At 43.9% G+C, this 22,110-nt stretch overlaps 1 protein-coding gene across 1 annotated transcript; it reads right to left on the bottom strand.

The window, feature by feature from the left end:
* Nucleotides 1-614: 614 nt before the first annotated feature.
* LOC149869559 (uncharacterized) lies at nt 615-3,692 on the bottom strand. The gene has a single exon (XM_090037368.1). The coding sequence runs from the start codon at nt 3,675-3,677 to the stop codon at nt 630-632; it is 3,048 nt and encodes a 1,015-aa protein (XP_089893494.1). The 5' UTR covers nt 3,678-3,692; the 3' UTR covers nt 615-629.
* Nucleotides 3,693-22,110: the final 18,418 nt, after the last annotated feature.

Here is a 22,110-nt window from a genome sequence, read left to right as displayed (position 1 = left end):
GCTTCCCTTTCCCAGCACTCCTCACGAGGTGGTCGAGTGATTAGCGAGAGAGTGGTGAGATTAAATCCACGGGGCCAAGTGTAACTAGTCAGAATATAGCCTCCTCCCATCAAGGGGACAGAGATATTGATAACATTCTCCCCACTTTCTGAGACCTTGGTAAACCATGTTTCGATGTCAAACGGTACTGAATATGGGATGAGGACCGAATCCTCTACGGACAGAGGGATTTTAAGACACGCGGTCAATCCCTCACCATTCTCGTCGTCTCCCGTGGCATTAGCCCACATTGACAACAAGTACAGAACCGAATTTTGAGACCGCTCAGAATCTGAGATCGATACCGTAGATACAAAAGTAACATATTTACAACACATCAAAACCCAGAGTACTCCAAAGTCCTTTTGTCTTCTTGGCATCTTTGTAGCCTTGTCTGATTTAAGTTGTCACTCTAATTTCCAGGCTCCTCTCAAATCCTCTGAGGAATGATCCGATAACCTGAAACGACAAACATAAACAAAACAACAGAACGTGTCCTTTTTATCTATAGACCTCTTTCTCCTGTACCTTCCAGCACTTAATAAGGGACAAACAGTTGCCCCCTTGCTGGGAGGACAGGAGCTGTGACTTTAAGTAGTTTCATTGGTATGGTTAACGTCTTGTGGTAGAATCGTTTCTGTATTAGAGCGTCTCGATAGCCAGTTGTGGTGGGTGAGTATGGTCCGTCCGCTATCTGTAAGGGTGACCAAGTAGGTGTTCGGATAGCTCTCTGCAGATTGTATTACGCCTTGCAAAACTTTAGGATGGCGATGGTTATGGTCTGGAAGGGAGACCCACACTAACTCGTTGTCTGCAAATTTCTTCTCCCATGGTTCGACTGGTTTTTCCGTAGATTGTTCCCACAAGGGTTTGGTCGCATTCAGATTAATTAGGATCTCATGATTACGGACTGTCCAATTTCGATAACTCCCATTTCCCGTTACTCGGAGCGCTTCTTTATAAAGTCCTATGGCCCGTTCCACAACCCCATTGGACTGGGGATGGTAAGGAAGATGATGATGCCATGTGATGTTATATGACCTAGCGAATTTTTCAACAGTGTTTGATGTAAAAGGTGGCCCACCATCCGATTGTATTGTGGTGGGAACTTGCCACATCGCGAAGACGGCGGTTAAGGCTGTAGTAACTGCTGCGGCGTGGGACTTCCGAAGGGGTACGACGGTCATTAGCCGAGAGCCGAGATCAATAACGAGTAGCCCCTTATTTGGGATCGAGGCTCCGGGTAATGGCCCAAAAAGGTCGACTTGCCAGGTTTGACCTGGGTTGAAATTTTCTTTTGCGAGGGCTCCTTGTGTGCTCCTCGTTGGATGTACTTTCTCCTTTGCACAGGCTGCGCAGGCTTGGACTACGCGCCTCCAGTCACGATGTAAGCCATACTGTGGCTTTTCTACTATGGTCTCACGCCATCGGGAGTAGCATGCCTTGGGGCCTGGATGACTCCATCGCTCGTGCAACCAAGTGAGGTAGGGGTCAATACAAATGGGTTCGCTCGTTTCGTCTAGGGTGAATACTTCATCATTAGTTACTAGTCGTGGCCTGGGTTCGCTCGTATCGTCTAAGGGGAATATTTCATCAGTAGGTACTAGTCGTGGCGAGGGTTCGCTCGTATCGTCTAGGGGGAGTACTTCATCATTAGGTACTGGTCGTAGCAAGGGTTCGCTCGTATCGTCTAGGGGGAGTACTTCATCATTAGGTACTGGTCGTAGCAACTCATCGATTGTAGCGTGTACCGGGTCGGTGTCATTCCTATGGGAACGTGTGTGGCGGACTAGTGGTAGGATCGTGAACTGCGACAACAGTCGGTATGTGTCTTCCCAAATGTCAAGGTGTTCAGTCGGATTAGTCGTACCAGTTATTATCTCGTAGATGTAATGAGAATCAATAGCGATGATTGGGACAGGGAGAGTCGCGTCGTGGTTTTCTAAGCAGTGCTGTGTAACTGCACGGAATCCCAGGAGTTCATTACGTTGGGCTGACTCACAGCCGGGTTTGATATCGTGTATGCAGCATGGATGACAATAAAAACCATACTTCCCGCCTTCACGGGTGGAACCATCCGACGCCATCCAAGCCGGCTGGGTTGTTCCGTACAATGTGAGGTGTAGTGTTGTGTCAATGATCGGGGGCGGCGGTAGATCCTCGTACTTCCATGCATTCCAATGGTATAAGTGATTTAAGACTAAAGCACTCCATGTGGCTGGTTCTCCATGGAAACATGGATCGGGTCGGTCGTGAGCTAGGCGAGGTATCAAAGTTGCTCCTACTGCCTGCAATCGCCCTTGGCCGACAGCGAGTGGTTCTGCCAGCTGAGCGGCTAGGAGGGTTTTGCCTATGGCACCATATCGATGTTGGTTCGTGCGGATGGTACGATGAGCGAGAAATACTAAGTTTCCATCTGTATTCTTTACCGTGGTGAAAATGTGCTCTGTTGTAAATCCCACCGTGACCGTTAATGGCGAATCAAAATCAATCGCGTGAAGATTCGTTCCCCGAATAGATATTACGAGGTTGTGTAATGCTTTATCATCCTTTGGGGTCCAGGGGGTTTGGCGCCTGGACTTCTCTCGAATTTGCCTCTGAATCCGAGCTATAACTGGGAGATGATCAGGAGTGATGAAATGTCGGACCCAATTCAATCTTCCCAGCAGGGATTGAAAGTCTACCTTCTTTGATAATTCTTTGTTTTTCCATAAATCAAAGGAGAGATCATCGTGGGCCACGCCTTTACGGAGGTCACGAGTAAAGGTAGTCCCTAAGAATGTGATCTCACTCGTCGGGTGCAGTTGAGATTTTTCTTTATTTACGATCCATCCTTCAGTAGTTAAATGTTGGATGAGATCGGTCGTGACTTGGATTACTTCGGTTGCGTTCCTCCCCATGATGGCGATGTCATCGAGGTAAGCCCAGATTCGGATGGACTTGGCGATTTCGTTGCTTTTGGTGAATCTGTCAAGGGTGTCATTCATAGCACTGGTGGCTAAGGCTGGAGCATTTCGATAGCCCTGCGGACATACGTTCCAGTGAAACATTTTCCCTCTGATGCACATGTTGAGGATACCCTCAGAGTCGTCGATAGGTATGGAATAGAACATGTTCTTCAGATCTATAGTCGTGCCCACCCAGTCATGGGCTTGATAATTGGCCATCTCATATAGGTTCTGTGGCAGCGTACTCGATGAAGGTTGGGTCAGTGCTACACAACGTCTATTAACCTCACGGTAATCCACAACGAGGCGTACGGCGTCTGGTCTTCCAGGCTTTGGTATCCCCCAACCTGGGGAAAGGTAAGTGCTCGCCTGTATTCGCCTGATGGAGCCTTCACGGACCAAGTCGTCTAGCAAGGTGTCCAGAGGATCCTGAAGATGCATTTTCGTTGGTATCGGAGTATACCGCCATAGGGAGTGGATTTTTAGCGAGGGTGTATGCCACTCTGGTCTAGGTACAGTCATGATAGGTAGGACTTCTGACACCTTATGTTTCAGTTCCAAAGTGCGAATGCCAGGGATTCCTAAAATGTTCACATTCCCGAGGACCGCATCCAGTCGTTTGGGATGGCCCTTGACGGTAAATTTCACACGAGCTGTTGCAGTAGCAGCATTGAGGCCTTGAACCATCATTACCTTGTTGGTACGATGATGTGGGATCGACGGTTTGATGACATTAACCTGGGCCCCTGTATCTAGTAGGAATCTTGCCGTAGTGATGTCATGTGGATCATCGGGGTTCTGTATCTCTATTGAGGCGTACGGTCGAGGATCGCTATCAAAGAGTTTCATGTGGTTCGTCGCTACCAATATCTTTTGTTTTCCGGTTCGGGCTTCCATGTCTTTTTCTCCAACCCTATCCTGTACTCCTTCAGACAAAATAGTTTCCGTTACGCTTGGTTTTTCTTGGTTTTGTTTCGATTCGTTTTGTGTGGTTTCGTTATGCTTCAGACTTTGTTTCGTTTTGGTACGTTTTGGTTCGGTTATCACGGTTTCTTCAAGTTCGGTTTGTGTTCTTCGCTTTACTTCGGTTTTTTCATTTCGTCGTTTGGATTCGCTTCGTTGAGTTTCGCTTCGTGTAGATTCGTTACGCTTTGGTTCGTTTCGTTCTGGGTTACGCCGTTTCAGTTCGGTTTGTCCGCTTAGTTTTGCTTCATCACGTTTAAGTTCGCTTCGTTTCAATGCATTAATCGTTTCCTCGTTTGAGTTCGGTTTAGGTTCGTTTCGCTTACGTTCGCTTTGGGTTACTTCGATTGCTGAGTCCGTTTGTCGCCTTGCTGGGTCAGTCAAGCCATCGATCGCCGGACTTACGCCGATGGCGATCACTCGTTTTTTGGCTTGGTCTTCTCAACAAACCCTAGAGCTCTGGCAAGAGCCCGTTGTCCCTCATCTTTTAGGGCCCTCAGTTGTTCCTTACTTAGGCCAGATTTTTCCAGAAGGAACCCAAACATTGCTCTTTCTAGAGGGGTCCTCTGGGGCGGTGAGTAACTTGTACGGGCTGGCGGCGGAGAAGATCGAGAGTAATATTTTCTTGTTTCCTGTGGTGACACTCGAGGTGGTTTCCGTTGGTTTTTATCAGTAGTTTTTTGATTGTGCTCAATCATGTGTACATATCTTGATTCCCATTTCTCATCCCTGTCGAAGCTTACACTCTTTTGATGTCGTTGCTTCTCCATGGCTCCTCTTAACTGGTCGAGCTGTCCCAGAGTATGGATAACGGGCCCATTCACGGATGTACTTAGTAATAACCTCGCGGTAATACTTTGATTCCCACCGTAGATTTCAGTGGCGGCATCGACCGCTTCTTGTAAACAAGGTACATCCCCAGATGATAGTACATATCTGTGTGGCCATGCCCCCTGCACCTGAGCAGGTGTCAAATTCAAAGCTTGGTGGGCTGGGTTCCACATGGCGTATGAGGCTCCGATCACTGTATACACCAGTGAGGTAGCACTCGCACGACCCGCATGTCCCTCGTGCCAGGTGTGGATCTTCCTCTGAAGTGCCTCGGTAACCAGAGCTGGAATGGGTATTGGCCAATAATAATTGGCCAGCACTGGCACCGGGTCCACTACTTTAGCTCGGCTCCAAGCTGAATTGCGCACGAGCTGCAAGGCTTCATCTTGATTGATGGTCTCACTCCCTGCTTCTGCTACTAAACGCCCCAACCAGGCAATCGGTGTTTCATCATTTCGTATGCCGGTTTCCTTTCTCAATTCATTCATCTCAGAACGTGTTCTAGTTCGTGTCGTGATGGTCTGTCTTGTTTGACCCTGAGGATCAGTTACCCATTTCTGGACTGCAATGGGAAAAGCAGATACCAGTTCTTCGGTGTAATCATTGTGTTGTTGGCTTGGTTTATTTCGTGTTACTCTTATGAAGTCGTTCTCAGTTTCATCAGCACTTATAGTTTCGTTTGTATAATTCATCTTGGTTACTGGTTTAGTCATTTCGATTAATCCGTTGCTTGTGTTTGTTCCGATGGTACTCGTTTTAATCGTTAAGCTTCTTGTTACATCATTCGTATCGGTTCCAATAGTATTCGTGCTTACTCTTGATTTCCTTATGGTTACGTTGTTAGTCTTATCTTCGCTTGTTGTTTCAGTTGTTTCCGTTCCTATGCTGTGCTTAATTACTTTGTTGCAGTCTTCGTTATTTGTTTGGGTGCAATTCTCCCGTACGTCCTCCTGGTGGCGCTGGCTGACGTACGGAGGCGGTGGCTTGCGTACAGCAGGTGGCGCTGTTGCGGGAGGCCGGCTCTCGGTGGGCGGAATTATAGACGGGGTTTTTCCGGAAGGCGGGCTCGGGATGGGTGGAGCTGGGCGTCGTGACGTCAGCATCGGTTTTGGCGCGCTGACAGTTTGGTCGGCGCCATCTTGTAATGGCCGCTCGGCCAATTTTTGTGTCACAGCTCTGGTTGCTGCCATGAGCTGGGCCCTAGTGTCAGTTAGCTCCCTCAGTAAGACAACATACTCCCGGAAAAGCACATTTATTATACGGCCTTTCTTCCACCGGGGTCCCGACCATTTTATTTTTCTGCCGTCCTTCTCCAGGCACTCTCGTAGCTGGACCAAGAGCTCATGCCCCCTAGACCCGATGGCAAGGGTCGGGCAGTTAAACCCGTCAGGAGGGGTATCCTCACCACCCTCCTTCACATACTTTATGCACCGGGCGAATTCTCGGTCCGGGCCTGAGGTTGCCATGCCCGAAGGTTTCTTACGGGCCAGGGCTACGGTCCCGGTCTCCCCCCTTGGGCGGTAAACGGCCCGAGGGTCCTGGATAATGCAACCCAGCGCACTTGGGGTGAGCCGAACGGCCCATTCTTCCCCACTTTCTCCCCGGAGGGACAGGTACCCGCTCACAGTTCCTTCAGCCGGTGCGGCCTGATGGAATGCTATGTGGTCCCATAAGTCCTCGGCACCGATGGTCTGCCGGACTCGGTTGCTCCATGGGCAACTCCTTATAATCTCCGACTCCAATACGCCTCCCATTGATCCTGTTCGTGATGCCATGTCGGGGAAAACCGAAGGATCGGGCCCCAAGGTCACGGTGGGCCGGGGTGGCAATTAGATACGGACAGGTGGGATTAGCGGCGTAGAGTCTGGAGTTAGGGACTCGGAGCGGGTTGAGGAAAACAGGTGAATTTATTTCACTTACGCTTGTGGAGCGTAGGCAGAAAGGTCTTCAGTTACAGTTGGAACACAAACAAACAATTAACAACAAAGGGGTCTGTTGGCCCACGAGGTTCAGTCCGAAGACCTAGTCCCAGGGCTGGTCAACAGCTCATAAATGGGGATCACAAACAACGAAACAAACAATAAAACGAACTGTAACACGGTGATGTTGAACCGCGTGACGCCAGTCCACAGTAATGGACGAATCGGGTGGTCGTATGAGAAAAGCCGAGGTCAGTAGCCAGAAGATGCAGCAGCGGAAACGTCAGTTGGAGGGATGAGCAGAGTCGTAAGTGGTGAAGAAAGCCGAGGTCGATGATCCAGAACCGGGTTAAACAAAGTCCAGAGGGTGATCCAAAATCGTAAGCCGTTAATCAGTTCGAAAGGTAAGTCAGGAAGCCAGATGAACGTAGTCAAAACCGTAGTACAATAAGCAATAAGCCACCGAAGGAGGAGATCAATAGGCCCTGAAGCCTGACTCAGAGAACAGTCCCTGCAGCAGCAGCCTCTGTCTCTGGTCCGCGCGATCTCCCTCACACACCACCACACACCACACACCACCACACACAGAACTTTTATATCAATTTAGTAGCCAATCAGCGTGCTCTCCGCAGAGAAATTTCTAGTCCGATTACCTCATGTCAGGTTCTGACTGAGCATGCTCTCAGTCAGGAGCTGACACAATCTGAGCATGCGTCTGTGGGGAAAGTAGGTCAACAATGATTGACAGCTCCGCAGGTCACCCAGGGGGCAAGGACTGGGTGAGCCTTGGAAATTTCCACTCACAGCTTCAAACTGTGCATGTCAGTTTAACCTCTTCTGTACTGGCAGCACATACTCAAAAAATTTCCATGACACCTCCATGATCGTTTTCCAAGAAATTTTTTCCTATGGAGTACAATACTGAGACATCATATCTGTATGTGCTACTTAGGAAGAACCTTCCCCCCATAAGGCTGAGAAAGAGATAAAGAGTAACATAAAGAAACCACCCCTCTTCCCTCCCCCACTGCCCCCTGAATTTTGAAGGTCATTTTATGGCTCCCATTGGCTACTTATTTTATCTCTTAAGCACCTGGTTTGTATTTTAATTAAAATATTCTTGTATCTCCATTTTATGCTATGTTTGAACTACTTTGTAAATTCATAAAGTCCCAGGCTTTTCAATTCATCTAGTCTATTTGGAATAAGTCAATTTTAATTTGTGTAGAACAGATCTTTGATAATGAGATTCTCCTCTAGATGTCTTTCAGTTTCCCTGTGGCCCTGTAGTGCCTGACAAGGATATGTTTTGTAATTATGACTTAATTAAGAATTCCCATAAGAAGTGCCATATATAGAGCAGCCACTCAACAACCATCAGCCATTTAAAAGCAACACTTTCAGTATGACTTTACTTTTGCCCCAATCAAAATCTGATACAGCCCTAGTTGTCCTCTAGCTGCTTTGCCCAAGTCCAAGCCATGGCCCTTGTTCCTTGTCCACCAACCCTGCCTCCACTCCTTGTTTATCAGTAATTCATTAACTATACCTTGCAAGATGGGATGGACAGAGTAAATTATGTGAATATATTTATATTCTTTGGAGTTGCACTGTTCTAAAGACTTTTAATTTTCTAGTGTTAAAAAAAACCCATAGATACAAAATATTAATATTACCAATGGAGTTGTACATTCTCTTTAGGCAGGAATGCCCATAGGATGTAGGAACTGGTCATAAATTTGCAAATTTCAAGTTTAACAATGTTTTACTGAACTTTTTATCTTATGGGATAAAAGAACCTCAATAGTTTGTATGGTGTTTTAGGTTTTGCTCTTCTAAAGTTCTTATTCAGCAACTGAAAGATTTCAAAAAGGTGTAGGGCATTAAATATTTAAAAATATTCTAGAGATAGGTCATGTCCTTTGCAGTATACAATACATTCACTTTTAAGAGCAGTTCAGCTACACACTGTTTTCACCGGCACAACATTCCTAAAATTGCTGGGCTTAGATTTTCCATGCTGCATTCAATGTGATTATATTTAAGAGAGAGATGTGGCAGAAGAGTGGGGGTGTTTCTTGAATTATTTATACTGAGTAAAATACCCTTTTCCTACAATAAAAAATATATATGTATTGTACTATTTTCCAGGCCAGCATACACAAGGAACATTCAAAGAGAGTTAAACTTTAGAGCTTGACATGAAGCTAATCCTTATTGAAAGGAAATGTGTTGTAAAGCAACAGGCAGTTGAAAAATCAGAACAGAAACAAACAAATAAAATCCACAAACATCAAAACAATTTCTTAACAAACTCAGTAGGTAGCCTAGACCGTCCTTTCCCCTCCTTAACAGGGTCCAATGAAAATCCAACTTCCTTTATGCTACTGCAAGACTAAACTTCAAAGTTCTTCCGTTCATAGCATAACTGACACCAGGGTTGAATTTTGAAGGTAATTTTGGGGGACAGTTCACATAAAGAAGATGCAAATGTCTCATTAATACATATATACAAAACATGATCTTTCAGAAACAAAAATCACCTTTAAGGATGAAAGATTTATGAAACTGGAAAAATAGATTCCATTATTTTGTGTCACTTAAAAGTTTTGCTACAGGACATTCTGTAATATCCTCCTGAGATTACTTTTCAATAGCCTTCAGAAACCACAGGCAGGTCGTGTATCACGTCAGTGGCCCATCTACTCCAGTACCCTATTTCTGATAGTTGTTAGTTTCAGTTTTTTCCAAGGAAAGCCAAAAATAAAACAACACTCAAAAAATCCAAACCAAACTAAACCAAAACAAAAACTCTACAGAAGGCAGAAGAATAGCCAGAATAACTAGAATAGCTCATCTGCATGGAAAGTTTCTGATATCTTTCTAATCTTCTTATGCCTTGATATCCCACCAAAATGCTTGATGTTTTATTTTGTTAAACTATTAATATAACTGTATCATGGCAAGACTTGCACAGACTTCCTGTGTGAAAAATCATTTCCTTTTATGTGTTTTCTGTGGGTACATCTACATGTGTGTTTTACTGCAGAATAGACTAATTAGCTTTGCAGTAAATCATCACTGTCTACACATGTGCAGGTGTTAGGGTGCAGTAAATGAATTAACTCCACTGTACTACTTCCAACAGTACTATCTTAGGGCAGAGTAATTTACTGCATTGAAATACATGTGTACAGATTGAATGGAGGTGTAAATTGCGCCCAGTCAGCCGAGCCAGCAAGCGGCCTGCTCTGCCCTGGCTCAAATTGCTGTTGTCTTGTGCACATGTGTAGATGCTGCACCCAGGAGCAGTTCACTCCAACTCAAACTGCTCTGGAGTGTATTGCTTTGCATGAATTGCCCATGTAGATGAACCCTGTGAGCTTCACTGAATTTACTCAAATTCTTGTACTATAAGAAAGGGTGAATACTGGTTCCCAATCTACATTCTCTGTATTTGGTATACCTTTTCCACAGATCCTTTTGTTTATCTTTTTTAAGATCTCTTTTACATAGGAGATCTTAACACTGCATTCACCTGCTTTTTATTTCTTTTATTTGAACAAGGATAAAATTGAGAAAAAATACATTAGTAGATAAAAGGAGAGACAAGCAAATGAAACGATATACCCAAAATGCTGCCTGAGAAGCAGATAATTCAACAGTTCAGCATTCACCATTTGCCTTTGAAGAAATGGAAAATGAAGAACTAAAAAATTGGCTTCCAGTTTATGAACAGCAAGTCACATTAAAATTAAATGAGATAGAAGTGCAAGAGAATCAAAATTGGCAACCTGTCTTATCTATAATGAAACTCTGTATTACCATTGGATGAATCTCTGCTCTTGCTCTAATATATTTAATAAAAGGGATATCAATTCATGACCTGGGAGCTCTCAGGGGTGCCCCTGGGCAATACTTACATCCCTTGAAACTATTACATGTGTCAAATGACTGCCGAAGCAATAAACATATGGTTATCCCTCTGTTGACATGTCTCACCAGTTTCAGGTGACAAAAAAAGGAGAGGGAAATAAACGGCTACATACACTCCACTACTGAATAAGAGACCAGCAAGAGAGTAACAAGCAGCAAAGACACACTAGAGGAAACAACAAAATGATTAGATGCTGAAAGGATAAGTATAGAAAAGTTAAGTACATTTAGCAAAAGGGATGAGAGAGACAGCTGAAGAGAAGAGTTGTCATTATAAGGTGATGAACACTGTGCTGGAAACAGGAAAAAGGAGAATGGATGCTTATTTTAAAGGCTATATTAGCATTTCTATTACTTGAGTTGGTATAGAGTAGGAGTGGGTGATCATTTCAGCTGGAGGGCTGCTTAATGAGTTTTGGTGAGTTGTTCAGGGTTGCAAAAGTAGCCCTGCCCCTTGACAGGAGCCCCACCCCCTGGTCACCATCTTGGGACCAGAAGTTACACCCTCTAGCCCCTGACTTTTGCCACCAGAAGTCCCTCCCCTTGCCCCCAGAAGTACTCCTTTGGCGGCGGGAGGGGCAGAGGTTGCCATCTTGGAACCTGAAAAAAACATAACCATATACTAAACATCTGCTATAAAAATATTTTAATTTTTATTTCCAAAAATATTTTTGTCCTGATGTATGTATGTGTATATAGAGGTGTATAGTGTATATAGAGGTGACTGCATAATAGCTCAAAAATAAAGTCTTACTCTTGTATATTCTATGGGGGGGTGTAGGGGAATGTGGGGTGTGTGCTTAGAGGTATGAATATGTGTGTGCATGGGGTTTGTGATGGTTGTGGCTATGTTGCGGGGGGAGTGTAGAATATGTTGTGGGTGGTATTGTTTTTCTGGCCTCCCTGATTTCTGGTGGAGTCTCAGGAACTGCGTGTGGTGACAGGGAGCAGGGAAGACAACTGGATCCATCGCATGGGGCTTTCCCCCAGTGACACTCAATTGCTGGGAGCTGCACATCAGCCCCTTCCCCCCATGACAGAGGCAGGCTGGCCTGACTCCTCCTCTTGATGCCATGTGCAGCTTCCAAAATTGGCTAGACCTGCACACTGCCAAGCAGCTGTGTCTGTCTGATCCATGAGCACCCCAAGAACCCGCCACCACCAGTGGAGGCTCTGAACTATGAAAGGTGAGTGTTGGGGGGTTCCCACCCCCCCACCCTCTCTCACACCTCAAGAACCTTCCCACACACACATCTACACCCTGTCCAACAGAGCTCTGCACTTCTGCCACCCCACCAGGTATGGGCCCCAGATTCTTGCCAGCCACAGATATACAGGCCATTAGTAGTGATGGTGAAACATGAGGCCTATTTGAGATGTGGAAGATTGAATAGTAGTTAAAATAAACCCTGAACTATCATATTTACTCAATTCTAAGAAAAGGATTTTTCCTCACATTTAACATAGAAGGGCTTCTCTTGTCTTAGAATTGAGTACAAAGGCTGGGGGCGGGGCGGGGCAGGGAGGGCAGGGGAAGGTGGCTGCTGCTGTTCAGATTTCAGCCCCTACCTGAGATTAGGGCCATAGCTACAATTGCTGCCTGCTTCCCCCCGCCTTAATATGCTGCAATCCCCCCCCCCCCCGCACATCTCTATTCAACCATCTCCCTTCTGTGCTCTCAGCAGCTTCTTCTCCCTCTCTCACCCTTGATTCATACTGGCAGGCTTTGTCAATACTGCAACCTAGGGTACTGAATATGGCCCCAGCCTGGCAGCCTGTGTGGCTACTACAGGGGCTAGGCTAGGGCTGTGCTCAGTGCTCCAGGTTGAAAGGGGGACAGAGCCTACTGGCATGGAGTAAGAGTATGGGGTGGTGTTACCTCTCAGCTCCATGTTTTTGGGGAACCCTGACACAGGACACAGACTGTCTGACTCACAAAGAATCCCCCCCTCCACCTAAACAAAAACTAATTAAGATACAGTGGGAGACGCACATAAAACCCTCCAGATAAGGGTGACAAGAGTGAAACAACTGCCCTAGGTCTCATTTGGATCCAAGATGGAACCAGATGACAACTCATTTACGTGGGAGATGGAGAACAGAACACCCGAAGCAGAGACCATAGTGAATTCTGGGATCAGAGAAGCAGGGGAGCACTGCATGATGGGGAATCTGTGCTTCAAATGCTAGTCAAGCCACATCTACACACATTCAGCTCAGCATTTATCAGACCAGTTCTAATCTGGATTTACAAAGGACTCCCCCCCCACACACACACACCTATAAGTAGAAGTAAAGTTTAATAGGCATCTCGGGCCATACATTCCCCAGTCCCACTATGGGAGGCCTATTTAAACTTGATAGACTAAAACTCAGTTGCTGGGTTAGGGAATGCTGAGGCAAAGAGACTGAGTCAGAGCGGGTATGGGCAACATTTGAACAATGATAAAGGGTTCATCACAGCGTCCAGCCCGTTGGAGCCCTGACCACAAGTGTTATCATACTTTTCCCGGGATGACTGGTGGAAGTCCTCCCCTCCCAAAGGTTATGAACACTCCAATAATTGCCTTAAGTCTGTTACAAGACTATAGTAAGATCTGGAAAAGTCATGCTAAGCTGAGGCTTCTTCACAACAAGTAAAAATCCAAAACCCTGATGCTGCAAGCTATCTATTGTTTTTCTGAAGAAACCAGGAGATATCTCATCAACATCCATAGGAATTTCAAGCTGGATCCTAAGTGTATGGTTACTCCCTAACCTTAATGTTTTTTTCCTGATTATCAATCAGTTTCTTGAGATGTTCCAAACCAAATAACTGATTGTCAAGAGAAAAGACAATGATTTACACTATTGAGAATGGTTTGAAGAAGCTGAACCGAAGGTATAAAAATCTGTAAAAGACACAGCAAAAGTATGTCTGTACTTCAAGAGGAGAACTCTCTCTCATACCACCTGCTGTTCTTCTTGGACAAATCATCTCCCTTCAAGGACCGTGCTAAGAACTTTAACCTGTCAGCTTTGCAACCTGAGTGCCTTGGACTGTGAGATCCCAGCACTCTCTGTCTCTTTTTTTTTTTCTTTTCTCTCTAGGCATAGATTTCTGAATCTGAACTGTATTAGTTAATCTTGAGCTAAGTTTCCCCAAATACTTAGTGAAACCAGGGCAATACAGTAATTGTTTGTGTTTGCTTTTCCTTTGCATGTCTATTACTACTAGTGCCATTATATATTTCATATACTTAGCAATAAATAACTTTTATAGTCAAACTGGTGTAACTGGGTATATTTTTCCTTCTCTACATTGCTCTGAAGCAATGCTTCTTTTACCTAAGCTAAAGATCCCTGTGAAGCCCAAAAATACTGTAGAGTCTGCTCATCAAGAGGCTAAAGATTGGGACGTGTTGACTTTGAAACACATAAGAGGATCAGCTTGTACAGGTTGATCGACCCAGTTTGACTCAGATGTGCCCTAATGTACTGAATGCTGGCCCATGAGGGTGTCAACTGGACATCCAGCTGTATTCAGAGGTATTCTGTTTAACTGTGTGTTTGTGTCTGACTGCAGTTTATTGTTGCTCTGATGAACTGATTCTTGGCATATGGGGGTATCAGCCTGCCCATGCTGATCAACCCAGCCAGGTCAGGCGTGTCACATTAATTTGTGTGTTTGTGTGTATGACTGATTTGGTGACTGGAGAAACCCAGCCCCATTGAAACTGAGTCCTGCATGATAGCTCCATTGGGAGTGAGGACTTGCAGAAAGGAGAGATACAGCTTCACATAAAAACACAAGGAACACAAGCAGCACATTAATAGAATTACCAAGATCCTAGAAATGTGTCCCTAATAAATGAGCATAAATCTGGTAACAGTGGTGGGGAGTGGGAAACAGAAGTTGTGGGGGATAGGGGAGCAGGAGAAGCCTTCTCCCTCCTGGCTACCCCCTGCAGTAATAGGTGGGAGTGGGAGGGACGGAGGGAGGGAATGAATTGAAAAACAATCTCCAATAATTTGATTCTATACATTGAAAATTATAACAAACTGTATAAGATCTAATTATTGTGGGGGTCAACTTAAATTCAGGGTCATCTTAGATTTGAGTTAATATGGTATTTTCATTAGATAAGGAATCAGAGTTTGACTGCTGAGCCTCAAACGTACGGTCACATGCAGCCTTGGTTCAAATGGCCAATGGTATATGCCCCACAGTCTCCAGTAAGCCACCAAGTAGGTGTTTGCTCTTCAAGTGGCCTTCCCCAATCTTTTCTGCCATGACCTTGAATGCTCCCCAGTGGTGGGGTGACTACTCGGTGTTCCTTGGCAGCGTGAGCTCTGTCTAGCGGTCACCTGAGGGGCTCTACCACCCCTACACCCCAACCGTATGCCACCTGGATGGGTCACCGGGTCTTCCTGGCCACGGTCCCACTCTTGTAGAGTCATGGAAGCCTTGCACGACCCTTCCTACTGTGGGTAACTGATTCTCGGGACAGACTCACTAGTTCAGCCTAGGGTCACTTGCAGTCAGTATTCCCCAGCCTTGTAACCTATTCCCTCTGGGGTATATCTCCTGGCTAGTACTTTAAACAAAAATAGCGGAGCCCATAATGGCTCTGTGGTGGCTACCTCAGCTGTGGCATTTACTTCTGCCTCTCAACTGCTCCAAACGGGGAAACACAAAGAAAAACACAAAATAACAATCTACTCTGGTGTAAAGGGAGGTCTGTGCAGCCCCTCCCTGGCCCCTATGTTGGGGTGCCAGGTGCTTTATTCCCTAAATCTCTCCAGGGGATGATCCCCACCTGAGGCTAGGTACTCATGACCCCTTGCTTGGGTTGCCTCTCCCCCTTTTTCCAGCTCTTCCTCGGTTATGGCTCCACTCCTCTTCCCTTTCTTTAGCGGCATCACTACTTGGCTGTCTTGTGGCCCCTCTGTATGCCCGGTTGCTCCTCACACCCAGCACTCCACCTCTTCACAGCCCTTCACACTTCTCCTACTTGAAACCTCTTGAAGAGGGGTTTCCTTCCACCTCCCAAATGTCCCCACTCCTCCCACCTGTTAGGGTGTCGAACGTCGCATCCCTCTCTCTGCTCCCTCTGCTTTTGCCATCTTCATCGGCTGCAGGGGCTTTCTCAGGTTCACCCTTCCCTCCAGTGATCTATTCCTCACTGCTGTTTTACCAGTTGATGTCAGGAGCTCTCCCTGGCTCCCTGTTAGCCCAAGGAGGCTGTCCTTCTGTCTCCGTGTGGGACTCCTAAGAGGCACACCATAGTGGTGCCTCCCTCAGGTCTGTTTCCCCTCTCCTGCTTCTTCCACTGGTGGTTTGTTTTATTCTTACCAGCCGATAATTGCCGGTGATGTCACCAGCCAGCCTCAGCTGTATGAGGACATGGCTGATGAGCTGTGTGGGTTTCCTTCCTCGTTCCTGCTGCTGGTAAGTATTTTCTTTTTTTATTTTTATGTTTCTTTTCTTTTCTTTGTGGGGATTTCCTCCCAGGTTTCCCCCTTTTGGGTACGGGGTCCTTCCTTCCACTCTCTCCCAGGACACAGAGTCATTCTGTTTGATTACTAAAGTGTACTATTAATTCCACATGTCTTAAATTAAATGTTTGTTTGTGAACCCACAATCTATTTCTCTTTGTTGTCACCTAAAACTACCAGTGGGTATAATGCTTCCATTACCATATTTTTACAAATTTAAGATTACTTCAAATTTAAAATAACTCTCCAATAACTGGATTTTACACGTGTTCATCTGGGCATCAATGACAACTCCAAAATCCTTTTTTGCCTTTTCTGCACTGACAAGAAGGGAGTTCCCCAGCTTGTAGGTATGCTGCTGGTTCTTCCTCCCCAGGTGCAGCACCTTGCACTTCTCAATGTTGAAAGCCATCCTGTTCTCATCCACCCACCCCTGTAACCTGTCCAGGTCCGATTGCAGCCTATTCCTCCCTTTTAGCATTCTCACTTCCTCCCACATCGTGGTGTCATCAGCAAATTTGAACAGGGTGCTATTTACCCCCTCATCCAAGTCATTGATGAAGATGTTGAACTGTGTGGGCCGCTACCACTCCTGGAGAAAGCAGTGTGGCATGAAGCATTGGTGTCAGCAGCCCCAGCTCTAGCCCTGGCCCCTGGTTGAGGCTAAAGCTCCAGCAGCTCCCTGCCACTGTGCAATCTGCCCTGTACTCCCTGGGAATGCACCATGTTGTGATCTCTTCCACACTCCCACCCACAAACTGTGCAATTGCCTCCACAATCATCCTTCTACACCACACAATCTCCTAGGGCTCTCCTCCCACACACCATTCTTTTCCTTGCACTTATCTTCTCCCACCTGTGCCATGTGATCTCCCCTGCACTCAACTCTCCCCACAACATTAGATCACCTCTGTGCTTGTCCCCCTCCCCTTGCACCTCCTGGGTGAGGGACAGAGTTGGAGCCATAGCTTTAGTCACAGCAACTTCCTGCCCCAGGCAAGTCTAAGACAAGTTTTCTCTTCCCTCTCACCATGTCGAATGGAGAAGAAGGAAACCCCCCCCTCATCTTGGATTCAAGTAAATGCAGTGTATGCAAAGGAGAAATGTTTAGGTGGCAAGTTTGACAGTATTTACCAAGACTGGCATTTCTGATCCCTGATTCTACAGTCATGCCACAGAATTAACAGCTTATTTACACAGTTTGGATTGTCCACATTTTTGTTAAGGATTTGGAGTCAGAGGTGACACTATTCTGCAATCTATGCTCTAGATAAAGAGGAACTGCCAGCACACTGAGATGCTGTAATGCAAGATCAGTTGTTCAAAAAAAGATGTATTCCATATGGCAGGTGTCTTGTACCTGTCATTTGGGATTACCATCAAAATAAAGATATCCTTTTGAGTGAGGAACTACCATACATATCCCACCATTTGAGATTTGGAGATGGCATATTTCCCAGGCACTTTACCTTATACTGTCACTTTCATCAGCCCCCAGACTGGGAGTCAGTCCCAGGGAGAATTTACTGAAAGTATTTTGTGTGATGTATATGAAGGAAGTTGTGAAAAAAGGCAGATAGGTTGATAACACTTCTGTGGGTCAGAGCTCCCTCACTTATTGATTTTCTCCACATCTTTCTTGGCAGGCTTTTCTACCTATCCCCAATGTCAGTGAAGGAGGTTCTCTCTTCTTTTTCACTAATTATCTTTGACAGATAGTTGGCAACTGTATGTATGAAAACCTTGTATGAAGTCTTCTGTCATGGGCTATGCCTGTCTGAGAAAGTTACAGATGCAAAAATCTGTAAATATGCTCTTTAATGCTATTTCCAGAGTTGATTGAAAATTGACAGAATATATTCTTCACTCCCTCCTGTGGAAAATGCTGATTCATTGAGATTGACATGTCCTATAGAATATGATGGCTTAGACTAAATTTGCTGATAATTTTCCCATACACCTCCTGAGTAGCAACCAGTCATTATTGTATAGTCAAGGCTCCCCAGGCTTTGGTTTGCTAGAGTTTGTTGCAATTCCATTCTAATGAGTATCTGTCTGGTGGGCTGTAAAGAAGCAACATGTTTTGATTCAGTTCTCCAAAACAGATGCATCTTTCTTTTTTTTTTTTTTCTTTTTAACGTCTCTTTTCCTTCTGTATATAGCTTAAAGATTAATATAACTATAGGCTATAAAGCAGCACACAAGTGTAAGGGTGCAAAAGACCTTTTTTTTAGAGCCTGTAGTTAAAAGTCTTAATGGTCTAGATTACTAAACCAGAGGCCTATTTCTTAAAATTGGACAAGTTATTGGCCAACATATAGCTGTTAGTTATGAAATATAGAGTAAATAACAAATAAATCAAATTGGAAACCATAAGCATGCAAAACACAGGTCATTTAACTATTACAGTATGAGAATTAAAGAAATAAGAGTCTAATTTTGTTCTTGGTACAAGAAAACTAAAATACTAGGGTAACCAGCTGATGCAGATGCTAATAAGAGTAACTGAATAATTAAAAGCTAGCCAATAAAGTTTCTGGAAACACTTAAAGCTAGATTGTGAAAGTCAATATATGGCCAAAGGGCTTATCAATATTCATGTCTATAGTTAGCAGGATATAAAGGAAGGAACATTGGTGCCGTAAGTTAAAAGAGACAAAAAATAATACAGCAGTCTATTTGATGTTCTATTAACTAACTTTGAGGTTTCCTTTTTCCTTAGGATGGTACCAGTAACATACATGCAGCAGCTGCTGCTTTCTCTCTCCTATTTCATATTTTGTACTGATACAATAGTTGTATTATTTGCATTTGTATCCAATTTTAAGCCTCATTGTTTCTTTGTTTCGGCCTTTTTCTTCCTACGTCCCTCCCTTTATTTCTTTTATTGAAGTTGCCTTGGAAGAATCATAAAAATGACAATGGAAATATTCTTCCACAGACTTCACTTGAAAGACTGTTTCCACAACCAGGGTAGAACCGTGACATTCTTCAACAAGCAGCACCTTTGACTGCCTTCCTGTCTGAACAAATAAGACAGACAACAACAAAAAACCTGACTGCATGCCATCCAGTGTCTAGAACTAGTCATTAAACTACTAAATTGTTGGTGGGTTTTTTTCTTTTTTTCAAGGGTGTGGAAAGAGGAGGCACTTGCATGCACCCCTGTGGCTGTTAGCAGCAGCTGATCTGGGCTTCCATCTTTGAGACTGCATAGGAGTCAACAGGTTGCATCCACTTGTCAGGCTGGGAGCCTGATCAGCTTGGCCACACATGACAATTAAGACATGATGGGAACCAGCCACAAAATTATTACACACATTTTATGCCATATTCTGTTTTTTATCATGCCATTAACTGCATTGACATATCTTTTCTGCTTCATTTCTTGATTAACTGGTTAATCACATCTTAACTGTAATGTCTGCCAGTGGCCTAGTATCCCACACCACAAAGGCATCAGATTTGAAACCACAACATACTGTAGAAATCATCCACTTCACCCTCACCTACAACTTTACTTCCAACAACTCACACTTCTTCCAAACCATAGGCACAGCTATAGGCACAAAGATATCCCCTGTAATATTCCAGTTTCTACATGTGCCACTTGAAAGAGGAATATTTAGAAAAATGCACTGCCAAACCTGCACTATTCCTGCATTACATATTGACTTCTACCACTAGTTCAAAACTATTATATTTCAACAAATTCTCTCTAGAATACTTCTACACTAATATAAACTTTTTAGATACCACAATTATTTACATCCATTGTATGGCCATACCATTGTATGACCATAATACCACAATTATTTACATCCATTGTATGACCATACAACTGGCTAAGTATGTAAAGAGAGAGAGAGAGAGAGATCTACCACCTCCCCCTTGCAAAAAGCAAACAAACAAAAAAGCACAACAACAACAAAAATTAAACAATATAACCTTTGGGCCACCACACTTACCTCCACAAAGTCAGCATCAAAAAAGACATTTTTTAAGTTGGGCTCTCATTTGATCTGAGATAACACTTGCGACACCTGTTTCTCCAGATTAAAAATGACCTTTACCTAGCAAGAACATTCCAACAGAGAACTAGACCGTATCTTTAAAAGAACCACTCAAATACCCCACAAAAACTTGCTACTATGCATGAAGAACACCCCCACTGACTGCAAACTTTTGGTTGTCACATGCCATCCTACACTTGAACTGATAAGAATAATCAAATAATAAACTATATTTGAAAAGGACAAGGCCTGGAGAGAGAATTTCCCACCGCTTGCCCCTCTTCTGTTTTTCAGACAGCCCCCTTATCTTTCTCAATTCACCATCAGAAACATTCTCCCCACTGATCAACAGGCACCCTTCCTTAACAAAAAAGGCAAAACCTGTCAACTCATCTCTATGATTGCAACAATCAACACCCTCCACAATGAGACATTTGAAACCATAGGTTCTCAAGGTTTATCTCAATACATGGTATACCTCATCTAGTGCACCAAATGCCTTCATGGTAACCATGTGTGAACCTAGACAAAAGTTATGTACCAGAATGAACAATTACAGGAAAAAAAAAGATGAAGAAAAGACACTAGCACACAAGTAATTGAGTATTTTTTCAAAAAGCAACAAGAAAAACCCAAAACAAAACAAATGTACTTTCTTTATCATCTCATAATTCTCATGCTCAAGGAACATTTCCAAAACATCTTCACAAGACAACGAGCATTTGTTAGCCTACTGGATACTAACAATACAGATCTCAACTTTATGACCCATTAAAATCTATCTGATCCCCACTTATCTTTCTGTACAAGTGATATGACCCCCTTGAATGGTCCTACTCTTCCACTGAATAGGGTATCCTGTCTATTGCATTTTTTTCTGCTAGCTACTTGATATTGTCTCTTATATCCTGCTTTTATTTACATATGGAGTTTTTCTGCTATTTCAAACTCTTTCTGCTTTATTTTAAGAGACCTGAGAAAACATATTTGGTATCTGCAAGTTGGCTTCTCTCTCCCAACTATATAGTTGGTCCAATAAAAGATATCACCCACAAAAATCCTTACTAAACAACAACAATACATTCTAACTATTTGCTCTACTTTAGATTGGTAGCTTTTACTTCCTACTTACCTTCCAATACAATTGTGACTTTTAAAATATTCTTTCTGGATGTATAACATCTTTTAGCCAGCTCCTGAATGAGGTTAAAACACAGAACTAGGAGCCAGAAGACCATATTTCTTCCTCGTTTAGAGTTTATCTTTGTGACCTTAATTGAGACAATGCCTCTGCTTCTCTCTGCTTCATTTACTCCATCTGAGGGTTTGTGCTTTTAGCTATCTACCTTCTTCTAAGCAGCTGGATTGCTAGTTTCCATCTGAAGGATGTTGTTACCAAAAATATGATGAATATGCAAAAGCCAAAGGGCAAACAGTGAGAAATGCCCATCTGCAGTGAAAAGGAAATTTTGTTGATGGTGGAAAGGAATGCAACAGATTGAGATATGTTCTTAGTCATATTTAAAGTTTGAGTAAATTTTCTTCCAATTCAAATTTCAGAACAACCTCATTGACAAGTTTTCAAGTCTGAGCCAGTTTCTCATGATTCAAGGAGATCTACAAATCTTGCAGTGTTATGGATTTTGTGTGATATTTAATACACCTAGATAAAAATATGTTCTAAATTCTGCTAAACTACAACCCAAAATTTAGTACAAAATTAGGGCGTGATTGAAAAAACCTAACCAAGATATTCACACAACAACATTCAACATCAAGTATTGGCATTTTGTGGAGTACTAGCACTTTGCCCACTTTGCAGTTTGATCCACATTTATTATCCAAAAAGTGTTACTGCATTTAGCCTGAACATCAAATGTATCCTCACCCTTAATGATGCAGCTTTCTGCCCCTGCCATCTCCTTGCGGTGTTAAAATCTAATGTAAAGCTTGTTCGAGTTTTGAATGTCTTTCCGTTGACTT

This window comes from Crocodylus siamensis, chromosome 3 (genome assembly GCF_052110815.1).
Source record: "Crocodylus siamensis isolate JL-2025a chromosome 3, ASM5211081v1, whole genome shotgun sequence".
NCBI classification, from domain to species: Eukaryota; Metazoa; Chordata; order Crocodylia; family Crocodylidae; genus Crocodylus; species Crocodylus siamensis.
This window is presented reverse-complemented; position numbering and strand designations above follow the sequence as displayed.

What these genes read in the sequence shown, in the direction of transcription:
- LOC149869559 (XM_090037368.1), bottom strand. Translation starts at nt 3,677, where the DNA reads ATGATGGTTCAAGGCCTCAATGCTGCTACTGCAACAGCTCGTGTGAAA.